This window comes from Dipteris shenzhenensis, chromosome 26, assembly GCF_047967505.1.
Source record: "Dipteris shenzhenensis isolate YYH24624 ecotype China chromosome 26, Dip_SZ_1.0, whole genome shotgun sequence".
NCBI classification, from domain to species: domain Eukaryota; kingdom Viridiplantae; phylum Streptophyta; class Polypodiopsida; order Gleicheniales; family Dipteridaceae; genus Dipteris; species Dipteris shenzhenensis.
The window spans coordinates 50,684,585-50,702,641 of record NC_141621.1 but is presented as its reverse complement, the minus strand read 5'-3'; the positions used below and the strand labels follow the sequence as shown (position 1 = coordinate 50,702,641).

General features: G+C 44.7%; 1 protein-coding gene across 2 annotated transcripts in view; it reads right to left on the bottom strand.

Moving 5' to 3' along the window:
- The window catches only part of TPR10 (ankyrin repeat family protein), a 141,917-nt gene that overhangs the window by 36,664 nt on the left and 87,196 nt on the right, over nt 1–18,057 (bottom strand). Inside the window, exon 9 of one of the 2 annotated variants that reach the window (XM_087397305.1) lies at nt 13,829–13,903. The exons of the other annotated variant lie outside the window; for it this stretch is intronic. Coding sequence (XP_087253431.1) covers nt 13,829–13,903 — 75 coding nt within the window. The remainder of the gene's footprint in view (nt 1–13,828; nt 13,904–18,057) is intronic. 2 annotated transcript variants of the gene reach the window in all.

Here is an 18,057-nt window from a genome sequence, read left to right as displayed (position 1 = left end):
AGGTGGTAAGACATCCTGTGGCTGAATCGGAGCATGTGGAGGTATCTGTAAATTGTGATTTGCATCAGATATATCAGTAGGGGAACCCAAAGCAATGGGTAGTAATCCCTCAAAGACATCATCGGAAGAAGTAGGCATATCAAATTCAGCTTAAGTGTGAGCTGAATTTTCTAAAAATATAATATCTCTACTGACAATAATCTTGCGTGTGACAGGATTGTAGAGACGGTAGCCCTTGCTCTCTGCACTGTACCCAACAAAAATGCATTTGATTGCCTTATCACACAACTTATGCCGAAACTCAACGGGCACGTGAGCATATGCAAGGCATCCAAAAACACGAAAATTATCCACAGAAGGCTTTCTCCCTTTCCAAACTTCATAGGGAGTCTTGGTCTTCAAAGCTTTTGTGGGAGCCCGATTCAAAACATAATTGGCACACATGAGACCTTCAAGCCAAAATTTGTGAGGCAATTTTTTGCTTTTTAGCATGCATCTATCCATCTCCATAAGAGTACGATTTTTCCTCTCAGCTTTGACATTTTGCTGAGGGGTTAGCCTCACTGTAAGCCGATGTGCAATGCCCTTGTCTTTCAAAAATGTATCAAAATCTGTAGACAAAGACTCCCCTCCTCTATCTGTGCGTAATGTCTGTATTCTCAACCATGGCTGCAAAGTGTTTGAAAACCATAAACACTTCTGATTTGCGTTTCAGCCCAAAAACCCAAGTGTAGTTGGAGTAGTCATCTATAAAAGTGACAAAGTAAAGATGACCACCCAATGATGGAGTCCTCATGGGACCACAGACATCACTATGAATAAGCTGTAATTTTCGAACAACTTTTACTGATCCATCCTTCTTGAAAGGAAATCTATGCATTTTACCAAGAATGCACCCTTCACAGGCATGTGGAGGAGGTGTTTCAAGAGGAGGCAATGCATCAACCATAGCATGTTTTTGAAGTGTCATCAAGCTGCCATAATGCATGTGTCCATATCTGGCATGCCATAACTCCGCATTCTGCATAGCAGCAGTGGGAGTGGGAACTGCAAGAGCATGTGCTGGTCTTTACTCATACATGTCAAGCTGAAAAAGACCACGTAACAAAGTGCCAGACAATCTCAAGGCATAGTCATTCTCTCTGTCATGGACTGCACACTTGTCATCTTCAAAAATGACATGAAATCTAGCTCTGTTACGAGTGGACACTGAAAGTAGATTTTTTCTGATACCAAGCACATACAAGACATCAGAAATTTTGAATGTTGAGCCATCAATGGCTGTAAGTTCAACTTCTCCTGTACCACGAACTGAATAGGAGTAGTTGTTGGCACATGTGACCTTTTTACCAACGGGAGGTGGATGCAGAGATGTGAAAAGACACTTCCTGGAAGTGATGCTTTGAGGCACCGCTATCAAAATACCATGTATTTAGTGTCTCATTGACACTGAAAGCTGATGCATCCCTGGAAGAATCATAACTGCATGTCAGAAAAGCATAAGAGTCATCATTACAACTGGCTGTAATATCCGGAGCAGCCAACTGAGAGTCTGAAATGCAAGACAAGAAGGCATAGTCGTGCTCCACAAAGTTGGCTGTAGCTTGCTCATTGTCAAATGCATGAGGAGCTGAATCTGAAACAGCCATACCGGAGCTGTTTTTCTTTTCTTTTGCAAGCCTCTTCTTGCATTCTCCAATGTAATGACCTGGCTTTTTGCAGTAATGACATATACCCTTCTTCTTGGGCTTACTTGCATCACCCTTAGCCTTTTAAGAAGGCTGTCTTGGACAACTGGAAGGCTGATTTGCTGATGTCTTTGCTTGTCCCTTTCCGTTGATAGGACTTCTGTTGCAGGAAGAGCAGATCAGGAAAAACATGGCTTCACGAGCAGGTGAACATGCCATGCTTTCGTGAAAATTGAGAGGATTTGCACCCCCCCTCAATGACAAATTTAGCGAGGTATGAAAGCTGAGATAAGACTCAGGAAGAGAATTCAGAGTAGTGGTAATCATCTCTGAATCAGGAATGATCTCATCAATATTCAGCAATTGCTCTCGTAAATCCTGTAGCTTTGTGAGGTGCACTGACATGGAGTCACCCTCTTCCATACGTGTATGAGACAATTCTCTTTTCAAAAAAGACACCCTGGCATCATTCCGAGCTGCATACATGCTCTCCAAAATATCCCATGCTGCCTTTGAGGTCTTACACGACCGGATATGCGGAATGATGAATCTTTTCACTGAAAGAGAAATACACGACAAAGCTAAAGTATCACGTGAATCCCATCTCTTTTGCTCTGGAGTAGTAGCTATAGCTGCACCAATAACTTGTCCTGCAGTTGTACCCTGTGCACGACCTCTGCCTCCTCCTTGCTGGGGAGGGGTATTAGGTGCCACATTTGCTGGCCGGATCTCATCCCCATTTACATAATCCCACAAATTACGGGAAATCAGAATGTTGCGTACCATAAAACTCCAGAGGGAGTAGTTGGTACCATCCAGCTTATCCTCTTGTGAGAGACCACTGAACTGGAAATCATTCTTATTTTGCTGGGCCATGTCTGAGAAAGAAAATACAGCAAATGCAAATCTGAATTCCCTTGTTAGGAATGGAGTGCACAATTCCCAACAAAATACAGCCAAACACTGGCTGAAAATGCAACTCAAATCCCTGTAATGTCTCTGTCAGAAATTCGCCAGAGCATCCAATCTCTCCCAAAACCTGCCAAAAGTGCTTCAAAACACTTACAGAAAGGCAGTGTGAACTGAAACCTGCAAAATTGCTCTCCGAACACAAAAGCCCCAATTTGTGGCTTGAAATTGCAACCAAAAAGGGGCAAATTGCCTGAAAGCCCCAAAAATGCAAGAAATTGTTGTGTAAAGCAAAAAGCTCCAAATTTTTGCAAGAAATTGCAACTCAAAAAAAGGGGCAAATTGACTGAAAGCCCTGATTTGCAATTTATCTGCAAAAGGAGTAAATTCTCTACTGCCAATGTGCTCAAATGTGACTCAATCTGAGTCCCAAAAAAAACTGCAAAGTTCCCAAATTGCTCTTCTTCTGTAAAGCAAAAACCTGCAAAGTAATCCTGCAAGAAAATCCTGCAAGGAAAACCTGCACAAAGTGCAAACACCAACGAAGGGTACAACGCCAACGAAAGGTACAAGGGCCCAACTGTACGGACGACTGATGCCCAACAGTACGGATTTGCAGCAACAGTACGGATTGTACAGAAGATGCTTGAATGGACTGCTGCTGTACGGATGTACGGAGACACAGGCTGTTGGTACGGAAGAGCTAGTACTGAAGAGCTGGCGCTGGAACAATACGGACGCAGGCAGTACTGAATGTACGGAATGTACGGCGGGAAGCTGTATGGCAGTCTGTTGTCACTTGCACGGTAGTCATACAACGGAGGTACGGCGTAGGTACTTGTACCAAACAATGCTTAATACAACGAACTTACAGCGCTTGTACGGCAGAGTAGGGACTGCTCACATGAGCAGTGTACGGACTGTACGACTGAAGCAGAAGGTAGTACGGCACTGCTGTCAGTTGTACAGCTACGGTAGTACGGCGTTGTACTGCTGTGTACGGACGACGACACTTGTACGGACAACGGTGCTTGTACGGACGGGTAGCGGTGGTACGTGCAGGTCGTACAGACTATACGTCGAGTGTTGAGCAAGGAGCAACGAGCTGTTGAGCTTGGAGCAGGGAGCTTGCGAGCAAGGAAGCAAAGAGCAGGATCTTGCTACTCTGATACCAAATGTGAGTGCTAAGGGAGAGAGAGCAAAGTGTGTGAGCAAGAGAACAAGAGAGTAGGAGAGTGAGAGCTGAAAGCAATAGTTGCAATAGAAGAGTGTTGTACAACTGAAGAGTGGGATAGGTTTTGTCTAAGTGACAAAACCTTATCCTTCACTAACCGTAGTTAGTGAACTTACTGTGGTTAGGGTAAAAAACCTCTAAAATGAGGAAAAAGTGCCCCTAACCTACTTTTACATTACATTGGTCACTGCTAAATTATAACAATAATTCTAACAACATTCAACCAGAATACTTTTCTGGCCTATAATTGGCAATATTAGGCACCTTAGCCCTCCTAGGCTCGACCATATGAACACTGGTTTCAGACTCCATTGGAGCTCTACCTTTCTCTTCATGAGATGGTAGTAGACATACTATGAACCATTTTTTTGAGCTCGGATTGCCCTATATTTGCTTGCAATTGTTGAGCTAAAATCTGTTACAAGGCATCCTCCAACAATGCAATTCTACCAAACAGTGTATGGCATGCTGGGCAGCAACACCTGCCGGGTAGGCCGGACTCCCGATTCTACGGGATCCACCCTAGAAGCTTCTTCTTCAACTTCCATTTAGGTCGATTGTTTTTTTTTTTTTCCACACACTGTATGAACTGTAAATGCAAATTGGTAAAACTTCCCTATGCTAGGGAATTCCTGCAATCCAGACAACTACAACTTCACATAACTGAATGTCTTGTTGTAAACTAGAAACTGCTTCATAAACTGATACTTTTCGGGCATATATGAAAAATAGACTAAAATGTATAAAACCGTAACCTTGAATTACAACCGTCTATCCCAAATTTCAAGCCCCAAACTGATTTCGCAAACTGTGTAAAATCTGAAATCAACTGGAAATAGAAAATTCAAGAAAAGTAAAGTAAGATGATGCCTGGTAATTCCTTCTCAAAGCTGGGACAAACTCTCCTCATAATCGTTGCCTTTCGATAGGACGTTGCTAAGTTTCATGCCATGTTTTATTCATCATCTAGCCTTAACAGCTAAGGCTGTGAGTCCATTAGGGAAGCAGGTGTGGAGGTCAAAACCCGAAATGGAACGGCGTCATTATGAAATGCGTATCACAAAGCATGAAGCGTATCCCCATCTTTCGTGTGCACGTCTGACCTGTATCCTGTCGCGTTACATTTAGCATTTCCTCTCTTCAAGGTTCACGCTTGCGTCCAAGTAATTCCGTTTGGACTCAGCATGCAATTCAAATCCATCTACGCGATGATGCTTCAAAAGGCATAAACCTAGCATACAGTCATATGCTCAAAATTGGTGGCCGACATGTTTAGGTGATGAAGCGGTATGTGAAGCGAATCCTCTTCGCCATCAACCACTGATTCTGGGAACGATTATAGCACAGAAGCAAAGCGACGTACTCTCCCCGTGGCACACAAGACTTGCTGTTTGATTACATGCCAAGAAGATTCCGGCTTGGATCATCACTCATGAGAAGGAAACAAAATCTTACGCTCTGATACCAAATGTAACACCTACGCTCTCTTCTCCCAGATAGTGAACGCAATATTTGGATTCACGGACGATGGCACGCTATCTTTCCACCCAGCCAACCTCTAGTAAAGCTTGCTCTTAATCGTTACATTGATTTTTCGTGCAAGCTTAGCTTTCCAAAGCCCTCATCTCCCTAGACGAATGCAGATGCCACATGTCTTAATTAGAAGCCCCTACCATGCACCCTTTTTACCCCTCTCTTGGGATAACATTAAATCCATTTGGCCCTTGGCAATTTATACATTTAGGTGTACCTAGGTCCTCGACCTTCAATTCGTCTAGTCTCTGCCATGTCGCCCTCACCGAAGACCTTGACACTAATTCCTTTGACCATGTACATGAAGCCCAAGTAAATATAATACAAACTTTGATCCTCTAAAGGAAAATGTCTAGTGACCCTTCCGAGGTCATGTTACCTCAACTTGAGCATAACACCCGCACCATGGGATTTCTTATGAGCAAAATGCCCAAAGACCCTACAAATCTGACATTGGTCATGCCTACCAGCAATCTCGACTCTCTGTCGAAAAAGAGAGCCACCCGAACGCTGGAGCATGATGTGCTCATCAATTATGTTAGGGTCGGAGACAATGACCCCAACTCTAGGTACCCAATCCGATTTGATCGCCTCTGCCACTGAAAAACCAAAGAGGGAAGGGATCTCATTGACCACTCCAAAAGTAGCTCCAATCGTGGCAAGAAGCCTATGGTACACCTGGGGCAGACCTAGAAATATGATGAAGAGAGACGTTGCCTATCCTCCTCTCTACAAGATCAAAACCGAGGGAGAAGGACTAGAAGAAGATCTTCCTGGTACCAAGTAGTACAGGGCTGGAATTGAGCATAGTGCTCGTAGTTCCAAGAGAGTCAAAATCCACCTGAAAGAATCCTCGTCCCAATAATCTAATGCCAGTGAGGTGTCGGGCGAGGTCTTCAGATAATTCCGCAAGCATCCAGTCCCTAGCCTGGGATCTAGAAGGATGGGACCCATGGAGGCGTGTGAGGATGAGTAGTAGAGCTCTCCAACTCTCCATCCTTTTGCAATTGTAGCAGCTCGTCTTTTGAAAAATTACAAGTTTTCGTGGCCCGTGGACCTGGGCAAGGATTGACTGGATTAGTTACCATCCATCAATCAAGGATGAGAGTCCGATTCAAACCAATTGAAGTTCCGTCCATTGTTGAAGAGGTTAAGGAGGAAGGGTAGAAAGAAAGAAAGAAAGAAAGTTTATTAAAGTCTTCGGAAGACCGATGGGTCTATGAGACTGTGAAAATCCTGATACAACAAGCTCCTCTGTCTCAACCTCCTGCATGTCACAAAGTGTGCATATGCGCCTCTCCCTGGATAGTCGCTCTGCTCTGCCGCTCTCGATGCGAAGTCTATGTAAAGAGACCCGTAACTGCCCAAGAGAGATCCTCAGCGAGTGGGGTAGGTGAATCTGCATGTATCCTGGTGGGTCAATGAAACCCTCCGCTGTGATATGTAAGAAGTGATCTCTGTAGAAGCTAAGCTTCACTGGGAGTTCACTCGCTCCCAACCAGGTCCAAAATGTATATAGCTGTAGTAGATCCTCATGGATAACCTGGTTGACCTCGTGTGATAGGAGGGGAGAAAACGGAGCATCCATGCTGTACTGGAAGGGAGGTAGTCTATCCATGTGGAGCCCCAGTCGCTCAACCCATATCTCTGTACGTGCATACCAGCACCTCTGGTCTCCTCCTGCTGCAAGTGTCATAGAAGAGGATAGAGCTATCCATGGTAGCCTGCTACGCCCCGAGATGTAATCCCCATATTCCCTAACTCGGTACAGATACGTGATGACCTAAAATGCAACATCTAGCTATAAAGGGGGTGACCCAAACTCAGCCTGAATGATCTGGTGAGGAACGGATGGCTTACCACGAATCATCCGTGATAACATGAGAGCCTGTAGCCGCTCCACATGGGCCCACTCTGTATCCGACAAGTCTGGCCCTCAATAAGGGCTGCCGTATATCCCCGCTGGACGAACTAAGGAGTAAAAAAGCAACCCCTTGGTGCATGGATCTTGAAAGTGCGAGCGGAAGCACTACCTCTCTAGTCTAGCCAATGAAGCATACCCTCTCCTCAAGCGTGCCTGCATCACGGGTCTCATAGTGAAGCTGGGTCCAGAGAAGATAACCCCAAGAGAAGTGTATGATGAAACTATCTCAACAGGTGACCCCTCAAATGTGAATTGCTCCTGACGCATGATGGCTCGAGATGTATTGAAGATCATGACCTTGATTTTACCCAGTTTGACCTTCAAATCATGAAACTCACAAAAGGACTGTAGTGCGTCTAGGTGTCTCTGAAGCCCCTCTACTGAGGAAGACAAGAGAGCCACGTCATCTGCATAGAGCAATATCTGGATCAACGTGCCCGCAAGAGAGCAACCTACACCCCCCTATGTTTGCATCACTTTCTCAAGCTCGTCAATGTAGAGGCCAAATAAGGTAGGTGACAAAGGATACCCTTGTTTGATCCCAATGGTGCTCATGATCTCGTCTGTCCAGCCGGATCCTGCCCAAATGATCTCCTGGTCATAACCCAAGTCCTGTAGGCGCCGTATGAGGCGGGCCCTCGGAACCGTGTCAAATGCCTTGCGAAAATCCACAAAACAACCATAAACCCTCTGTTTCCGTGACCTCGCCTCCTCGATGATACATCTGAGCGTGAGAATGTGATCCATGGTTTTATGATCACGCCGGAATCTGGTTTGTCATGCTGCTCTAAGTCCTCGACACTCTGCAAGTTTACTAACGTCGAAGTCAAGTACTGATGCATAAATCTTGGACATGACATGTCCAATCATAATGGTCATGTAGTTCTCCGGGCTCATGGGATCCCCTGCCTTGCAGATGGGTGAGATAGTGTTAATGGTCCAAGTGTGTCGAAACCCCAAACAAACAACTTCTTTCAAAAGCTTTGCTAAGATCGGGGCTAGGAGGTTAATCCCATATGCAATGAACTCAGTGCATAATCCCTCATGATCCTTTGCTCGGCCATTATGAAGTTTCATTACGGCATCCTTAACCCCTCCTCTAGTGAAGAGGGTGTAGGATGTGGGACGAGGCATGTGTGACAGATTAGGGACTGATTGATTTGGGATGTCATAAAGTGTGCCTGCATAATCAAACCAGATCTGAGTGTCAGTGAGTGGCGGAGAGACCGTCCTTCTAGAAATCTCCGCCAAAAGTCCTTAGAGTTGTTACTAAACAAAATGTTCAGTAGCTCCTCCTCATTTCGACGAACGAAATCTAGTTTCTTCCTCCATACCAGTCCACGCTATTCGCCTAGCGTATCTGCTGCGCTCGGAAGACTATTTTTTATTTCGAATCTGAGTTGACGGCGTAAAGCCTTACACTCATCATCGTACCAACTATTATAGGGTACGGTTTCAGGGGGTGGTGGACAGGTGGAGTGGGTGGTATGGGAGAAAGCGTGAATGGCAGCCTCGTGTAGTGAGCGGGTGACAAGGGCAGCACGATCCTGTAAAAGGGGTATGAAGTCAATATAAGCGAGAAGTATGTATAGATGGCCAGAGTAAGAAGGTGAGTGATCCCGATCAAAGCGTATATCGTGGTAGGTGGAGTAAGAACTGAGTGGGGTGGAAGGTGCTATGCGAAGGGGGGTGGAGATGCTAAGGAAAAGGTATGTATGATCGGCCCCTGGGAGGAGAGGTGCTACAGTGAAGTCAATAATGCGAGATGTGAAGACAAGGGATCCCATGATGTAACCAACAACACTGGAGCCCCCTCCATATGGAAAGCTTGTGAAACCACCTGAAGCGGGCCATCTTTCAAGACCATTATAGATAATAAGATCATGTATCTTGCCGAGGTCTAATTGGGCCTGCGCATAAGATGAGAATGGACCTCGCCTGTCAGCCGAAACCCGTAGCATACCTACCTCCTCAAGGTCAATATCTGGCAGTAGAGTGGAATCATCTCTGAAGTCAAGAAGTGGTACCTGACGGGCCCTTGTCCTCGCGCTGAAGTCCCCCACTAGGAGGACTTCTCCGCGGCTAGAGAAGTCAACGATGGATTGATAAAGAGCAGCAAATGGAGATGTCTCATGATCACCTCGGATATCTTTGGCAAAGTGGGAGGGACGTCTCAGGGGGGAAGTAGCAAACTGCGACAAACAGATCCCGGCTGTCCATGTGTCAAATCCGGATCCAAAGAAATCTGGAATGTGTATCTCTCTGCTCTACTGAAATGGTTCCCAGAAGTGTGGATCTGAAAAGGACTGCAACTCCACCTGAACCTCGAACTCCTCATGTACCCCTCATCTCATCTCTGTAGGCAAACTTCCATGTATATCCGCTGACCATTGGAAGAGGGCGCTCTGGACTCTGATGTGTCTCTGTATAAAAGACTATGTCGTGGCCTATATAGGATTCCGAGAAGTTCCCTGGTTCTGACCGTAAGGTACCATTACAGTTCCAAATGGTGCAGGATAGGGTCTCGGATATCTGAGTCTCATAGACCCCGCTTCCCTATGTAGGGGAGGGGACAGGTGCCCTACGGGGGCCAAATAAGAAGTCGTCCCTCTCATACCACTGCCCACTTCTCCTCCTTCCGGACCTGATCCCGCTGCTGCAGCAAAGAGCGCCTCTCCTCAAGCTATAGAGGTGTGAGGTCCTCATCCATAGAGATCGTTGACTAATCTCGAGGACTAACCTACGTCGTAGAGCTGAAAGTCGTGCCTTAGTGTCATAATGATCAGGGGTTGCTCTCGGTTGGGATCTCTCCCCACCCGCCATGTCCTCTCTATCCTGTGCTCAGCCACACCCAAGGTAGCGGCCACGAACGCAGTCGCATCTACCATCGGTCTAGCCTCAGTGCGTGGGATCCCGCGTACTCTGATGTTGAGAGCCTTACTGGCTCTCTGTTGCTGCTCCATGAGGGTAGCCGAAACGGTTACCCTTGTGGGTTCCCATTTGGCCACGTCAACCCATCTGAAAGTCTCCTCAATAGCATATCGCATGCTCGCAATTTGTGCCTCGACCACCGGGGTACTCCTTGGGATAGTGTGTATGGTTGTGACCTCCTATCGGAGCTGCATGATATCCTGTTTGAGTCCTTGAATAAGGCGCGCCTACTCCCGAATGGCCCTAGCCTGCTGCTCCTGTATGATACGGCTCTGCTGCTAGTTGAAGCGGACCTGCTCCTGTGCAAAGCGAGTCAGCTCCATCTCACACTCACGGAAACTATGTATCTCCATGTGCAAGGTCTCACAGGCCTCTGGTGTATCAGCCCACCCATTACCATGCTGAAACTGTGATGAATGTGGCATGAAAGTGTGGGACTGAGTCCGAAAACTAGACGGTGACTGGGTGAACTAGGTGAGGAACGGAGATGACAGTGGAATGGATGAGGCAATCCCAACGGGGTGTGGGAGTGTGGGCTGACTGAGAGGGAGAGGGAAGAGTGAAGCGTAACGCGAAATAGTGTATGACACCTCCCAAGTAGGGGTCATAAGCAGTGTGAGACCTGTAACAGGAGAGGAGGGGAAGGGAACAACTGGCGCCATGGGCATGAGTATGTCACTAATCGTAGATGTAGAGGGAGCTGAGACTGGAACTGGAGTTGACCCTGAAGCGGGGGCAGAAGTCGAAGTAGAGATAGAGATAGAGGGAAGGCTGGAGTTGAAACTGAAACTAAAACTGTAGCGGGAGCTGAGGTCGAGGTAGAGATAGAGGCTGAAGAAGCTGAGGCGGGTCCTGCCTTTGCCTTGCTGTCTACCCCGAGTCCACTTCGGTTGTAACGTGTGTTCACATCCTCCAGTTTCAGTTGTGTCATTAGCTTTTTTTTGTTTTTGTTGTTGTTGTTGTCGTCGTCTTTCTTGGCTTTGTCCCCCATTTCTCTTGGACCGATTTTTTTTTTAAGGTGCAGGTCTTAGTGTCCAACCGGGAGCAGGGGCACCGGCTCCCCCCCATGATGGGAGGCACGCCCAGTGCGAGGTGGTGGCATGCCCAGTGCGAGAAGAGAGAGAGGAGGAAGAGGGAGGAGAGGAGGGCTGAGGGGGAGGTTGAAGGATTGAGGGGAAGGGCCGAGAGGAAGGCTGAAGGGAGGGCTAAGAATGGAGAGGAGAGGCTGAGGCTGAGGGAAGAGAAGGCTGAGAAGGGAGAGGAGAGGCTGACGGGAAGGGCTGAGAAAGGAAGGGATGGCTAAGGGATGCTGAGGGGAAGGGAAAGGTTGAGGAGAAAGGCTGAGAGGGGAGAGGAGAGGCTGAGGGGAAGGGCTAAGAGGGGAGAGGAAGGAAATTCGAAATGTAGAAGCCAAGATTGAAGCTTTAGAAGCTGGAGCTGCTATTTGCCTCATTTTGGAACTGAATATGGCAGAGCCGTATTTCGAATTGTTAGATGCCCAAAAGTTGAGCTGTTGAAAGCACGAAACCTGGAGCTGAAGCAGTAGCAAATGAACATGAAAAAGGCAGCTATCTTCAGGCCAAAATACAGCAAGCCTTGACGACCTGAGAGGCAGCTTTATGGCTCCAAAAATGAGGAGCAGCAGGCCTGGAACCAAAAAACAAAATGAGCCAGCAAGAAACCAGGACCCAATATGCAATTTGCAGGTGCCTGACAGGCTGGAATGAAAGTGTGATATCCTGGATCAGAAAAACGACTTCTAGGTGCCCTGAAAGCCTGTGTCCAAATCACGAATTTGCTTGCTGAGAACCTGGAGCACAAAGTCGGGTTTTTGGGGCAGCTTCCTTATCAGTTTTGGAGCGGAATGGGGAGGAGGGATGCACGGCGGTTGAGGGCTGAAGGGTTCAAGGGGCTGAGAGAAAGAGCTAGAAGGGAAGGGAAGGAGAGGTCACGACGGGGAGCATTGTTGTAATGAAACACATTTTTTATTTTTTGAAACGTTGCCAAATGTTTGAAAATAAAAAATGCATTTTTTTGGCAGTGGTTTTTGAGGCAAAAGGCCCTAAGATGAATTTTTGGCCCTATTTTTAATCAAAACAGTCGAAGGAGCTGTCGCCATCACTCTTTGTTGGAAAACGCCTTCTTGGGCTCACTTCAAAGCGTATGAACATATTAGATTGCTGAAATGTTTTCCTCTATGTTCCTCAATGTTCATTTTAGGTCCCAAGAATGTGTACTTATATAGTAGGCACTTGGGGAAATTTTTGAATCAAAACACATTTGGAAAATTTTCCAAACTTTTGCTAACGTTCGGAAACACATTTCCAAACGTCTGGCAACTATGACAAGGAGCTGCTTCATATACTCTGTTTCATTCACTTACCCATCACATTCACACTTATTCTTGTATGTTCTCTCTCACTTAGACTTTCTTTTGCTGACAGTAACATGCACTCTCCATTCATAAACTCACACATTTGTTCACTTTTCATTTTCTCTTTTTCATCACTTTTCTTATTTGTATTCTTCTTTTCTTTGCGTGGGAATGGTAGTTTGACCCCTCTTTTCCCTTTACTCAAGACATGCTTTCAGTGAACTTTGCTGAACGTCCTCTCAAGCATCATCCAAATGCAAGGTAGGCAATAGGGATCATACAACTTTTGTTTCCCTTGTACCTTTTGTTGAACCAATCACACATGATGTGGAGTCTATATCTTTTGATAAATAAAGAAGAGACTACATTGGCAAACAAAAAATCAGCTTGCCTGAGAAAGGAAAGCTGGTTGTCTACTGACATTATCATGACAAGAGGTTTCTTGTATACACTCAAAAGCCTTGAAAAGGAATTCTTTATGTTTCAGCTTGGAACTAGAGAAGAGACACAACATATTCTCGCTGCTATTTGACCCATGTCTGTCCACATCACTTTGTGTTCATCGTTGTTTACCTGCACTCGAGCTTTCTAATAGATAGTTCTCGATGTGATGGTTATGAATCCATCGCACTACATGTAGGATCTAAAAGTGCAATTTTATGTAGATAGAAAGGTGGGTGAGTAGCATAGATTAAACATGTAACGTCAACATAAAGACGAGATATTGCAATTTGAACAAGGTCTCCAATCCTTCTCATAGAGCTCAATCACATGATATTACTTGATAGTAGAGGTTTTTGAAGAATTGTCATTCAAGATCTTCTCGATCATGTGTCTTGGTAGTTATACATTCACTCCTATTACACTAGCTCTGCGGCAAACTTTCAAGCTTCAAAAATGGATTTTAAGGTGGGCTTTTATATTGAAGGGTTTCTCTATCATCCCCATGCTATGGCTTTTCCAAAAATTAATAATTTGGGATGGTAATCCCTCTAGTCTATGAAGAAGAAGGTTCGAATGGAATAAGACACATGGAAATTTAAGAATTGTTAGGAGAATTATGGTGCATCAGTTTGCAAGTAACATTTCCAAAGAACAATGTCTATACATTAGTACCAAAAGGAATTACTAAAACCTTCTATTGTTTTGCTGTTGTTTTATTACATCCATCTAAGATTTTACTAGAATGAGAAAATAGAGAAATGAAAAAGTATTATACTTGAGGAAGATCAAACCTCAACAAAGGATATTTTTCTTTTGCATGCGTCTTTCTTGTCTACAACATCTGGCATCTCTTGCTTATACTCTTTCTGCAGCAATAAGAAACTGAATATGCTTTATGATTTGCCAGAGTGAGACTGTCACACTTCGTATTAATTGGATATAAGCATTTAGAAAAAGAATGTAGAAATCTTGATACAGTCCAAAAAGTGACTCTCAGGCCCGAAGACATCCCAAAGGAGATTTCAAGTACCCATGCATTTAATCACATGTTGTAGCTTCAAAATCATGTAAAGAACACCATATGAGACAAGTGATTGAGTTTTACCAACAGTTGGAACATCCAAATAGATGTAGAGTTCAGTCTGTTTAGGGGTACTCAAAAAATTGCAAATAAGTATTAAAAATGATATTTTGAGTGGCACATTCTCATGTAAGAGAATATATATACACAACCAAGGCTAATGAATGCAATTTATAACTCACAGCATGAAATAAAACAGAACGGGAAGCCTACTACACTACAGTGCCCTCAAGACACAAGTAGGAACAGATGCATATACACATGAATTGCTGCAATCGAAATGCCTACACTGGCTCGAATAAAAGCATGCAACTGAATGTGCAAATATAGCGAACCCTAACTGAGGAGGTGTCAAGGTGAGGAGGGATCAGCTTCATGACAAGCTTCCCTATGGCTTCTCACAGAAGCCAAAGCTTCAACCCCTTCCTACGTGGCACACTGACACATTGTGCCAATCTGAATGCACCAAACACGTGCACTGGATGCAATACTTGCATTTGGTTGGCTTCCCTAGAGTGAGTGACAGGGAGAGTGAATGTCTATGTGACACATGGCAAGGCACAATAGACAAAAGAAGAGAATGGTGCCGTGTGGCAACCATCCTCTTCATCTATGATGGATGTATGTGGAGGCTTGCCACCATGGCCCCTTAAAACTCTCTAACCCTTGTGCATGATGTAACGTCATGGATGTCCTATCCTAGGACCTAAGGTCTGCGTACCACTCTTTTTTACCTTTTATTATTCCTAACCTAGAACTACCCCAATAGTAATTTAGAGAAATAAGTCCACTCTTCATCACTATTTCCAACACTCCCCCTTGACGAATAATGAACCAGGCTTCTCGCCCATCAAGTTGGAAAACTTCTCTTATTTAAATCTAGCAAGAGGTTTGATTACAATATCAAACACCTCATCCTTTGTCGGATAGTGATAAGCTCAATTTTATTTCTTAGTATCTTTCCACATATAAAGTGTAGGCCATCTTCTCTCGGTCGTATTGATGCCCTCTGGGCCCTGGTATGTGTCATGTAGCTTTAGTTATTGGCACTTAGGTCACCTAGTACTTTTAGTTCTTATGACACATAGTACTAGTGGTACCACTAGGACACTAGGTTCTAGGGTTCTCTTTTATAGTACTTTGTACTTTCATTTTCATTCTTCTAGTTGATGTAACGGCTTCCACTTCTTGCTCCACTTTTGTGCATCCTTTTCCTTCCGTGAGCCTATAGTGGTATCAAAGCACTTCCTTCACGGACCTGCTCCCTACTCCTAGCTTCCTGCTTCCAGCTCCAGCTCCTACACTTCAGCTCCATCGTCAAGCTCAACTACCGGACGTCCCGCACAGCTCCAACACGATCCCGCGACTTGTTGTCCGTACGATTTTCGTACAGCCGTACGGATTTCCGTACGGCGGGTCAAATGTCCAAAAAAAAATCATGTTCGTACGATTTCGTATGGCCGTCCGTACAACGTGCCAGAATCTGTCCATACAGTTGTACGAATTTCCGTCATGTCCGTACAGTTGTACGGATTTCTGTACAGTTTCGATTTTTGTCATTTCCATATATTTTTTATTTCCGTACATTTTCGTATTTCAGCATCCGTGCAGTTCCGTACCGTCTGGAGCAAACATTGCAACAAATCTGCAATTTTTTTGTGACATTTGGGGCTTTTGCATTCGGGCTACAATTTTGCAGGTAGATTGCAAATTTGCAAACAATTTGGGGCTTTTCCTGAATTTGCCCCATTTTTGGCTCAGTTTTGCTCTACAAATTGGGGCTTTTGGGTCTATTGCAGGCAGACTAGGCAGACTGCACAATACTTTCACATTTGCAGTGAATTTGGCAAGAAATTGTAGGCCATTTGATCACATTTGCAAAGTACAGCTTATTTTGGGGCTTTTTTATATTTGGACAGCAAGTCCTATTTTTTGCAGTAGCAAGCCTTGAGGCTATCTTTTGGGTCACTTTGTCGGTGCTTTTTGACTTGTCCCATTTGCAATGGCTGGCAACAATCATGATTTATTTGGCATTCTTCATGAAGATGATAAGTTGGATGGCACCAACTATCTGATGTGGTCTTATCTCATGAAACATATTCTTATTGCAAGGGTTTTTTGGAACATTGTTTCTGGGGTTGATCTGAGGCCAACCAATGCTACAGTGGCTGCCCCTACTGCTGGTTCCTCTGCAGAGGGTACTCCTCATGATTTATCCTCTAGGCCATGTTGGTGCTCCTCTAACACAGGACCAAACAAGATGGGATGCAAGAGATGCAAATGCACATTCCTGTATTGCTTTATTATGCAAGAGAATCATTATTCCACACATCCGGTCATGCAGGACAGCAAAGGATGCTTGGGACAAATTGGCTTCTCTTTATCAGATTCACAATGAGGCACGTGTTGCATATTTAAGAAGGCAATTGCAGGAAGTCAGCATGAATGAAGGTGACTCTATGGATGCATACTTGACAAAGGTCAAGGATCTCATGGAACAACTTGCCAATATTAATGAGGTGGTGCCAAATTCTCAGCTTGTCAGTACCACATTGAATGGGCTGCCAGATACATATCAAGGGTTTGCTACAACCCTTCGACTGGTGGCCATGGGTAACCCAGACCACTACTCCTTTGATAAGTTAGTCACTTTGCTTTTGCAAGAAGAGCAAAGTTGTGCTAATAGGCAAGCTACTATTCCTGATCATGCATTTGTTTCACAGCAGACAGGAAAAGGCAAGACTTCCAAGCCTATGGGCTAGCCTAAATATGCGCCTAATGGTGGCAATTCCTCCAATGCATCTCAAAATACAGCAGATAAGTCAAAGAAGAAAAGATGCAACTATTGTCACAAGCCAGGGCATGAAATTTCAGATGCAAGAAGCGCATTGCTTCGGAGAAAAAGATAGCAGGATTGACAGTCAATGCCTCACATGCAATTGAATCCCACAAGCCAGCCGATGCCTCACATGCACATGCTCTACAAGATGATTGGGCATGGGCTGTCCATTGCTCCTTTGATCCCTCCAAAGTTGATGCATTCTTTACTGCTAATGATGCTCAGTCTTGGTATTTTGATAGTGGTTCTTCCAAGCACGTCACATCTTGCAGATAGTTGTTTCATTCCTTAGCTAATGCACCTCGAGGGGGAACTGTCACATGTGCTAATAATGCTTCCTATGTTGTAAAAGAAATTGGAGATGTGCAGCTCACATCCATTTCAAGCCATCTTGTCACTTTGACAAATGTTCTTTTTGTGCCTGGAATTAAAATCAACTTGATTTCAATTTCAGCAATTGCCACTTTAGGTTTCAGAGTGATTTTTGATGGATACAGATGCCTCGTATATGATCTTCGTGATGACAATGCCATAGTTCTCACTGGCACTTTGCAAAAGGGGCTTTATCACCTTGGTCATCACTCAGCTGCACTTTCTATTGAAGCATTTGCTATTTCAGATTCACAGCTTGCTGAAACTCATCTTTGGCATGAGAGAATTGGTCATCTCAATTATAGAGCTCTTGCCAAGTTGCATTCACAGGGCACGGCAAATGATGTACCTCAAACTCACACAGTTTCCAAACATGTGTGTGAGGGTTGTCTTTTGGGTAAGATGCATCGGTTTCCTTTTCAAAAGAATTGTCCAAAATTCTCACAAAGGAAATTGCAGCTAGTGCACAGTGATGTCTATGGCCCAATGAGAACAAATGCCATTGGAGGGTACAAATATTTCATGACACTAATTGATGACTTCACAAGATATTGCGGGGTATATGCTTTAAAAGCCAAATCTGAAGTGTCTCATGCTTTCAGAGGTGGCCGAATATGGTTGAGAATAGCTTGTCACCCTCAACACAGATAGGGGGGGGTAGTATATGTCAAAGGAGTTTGATGCATTTTTATCTTCACGGGGCATTGTTCACTCATGCACTACTTACA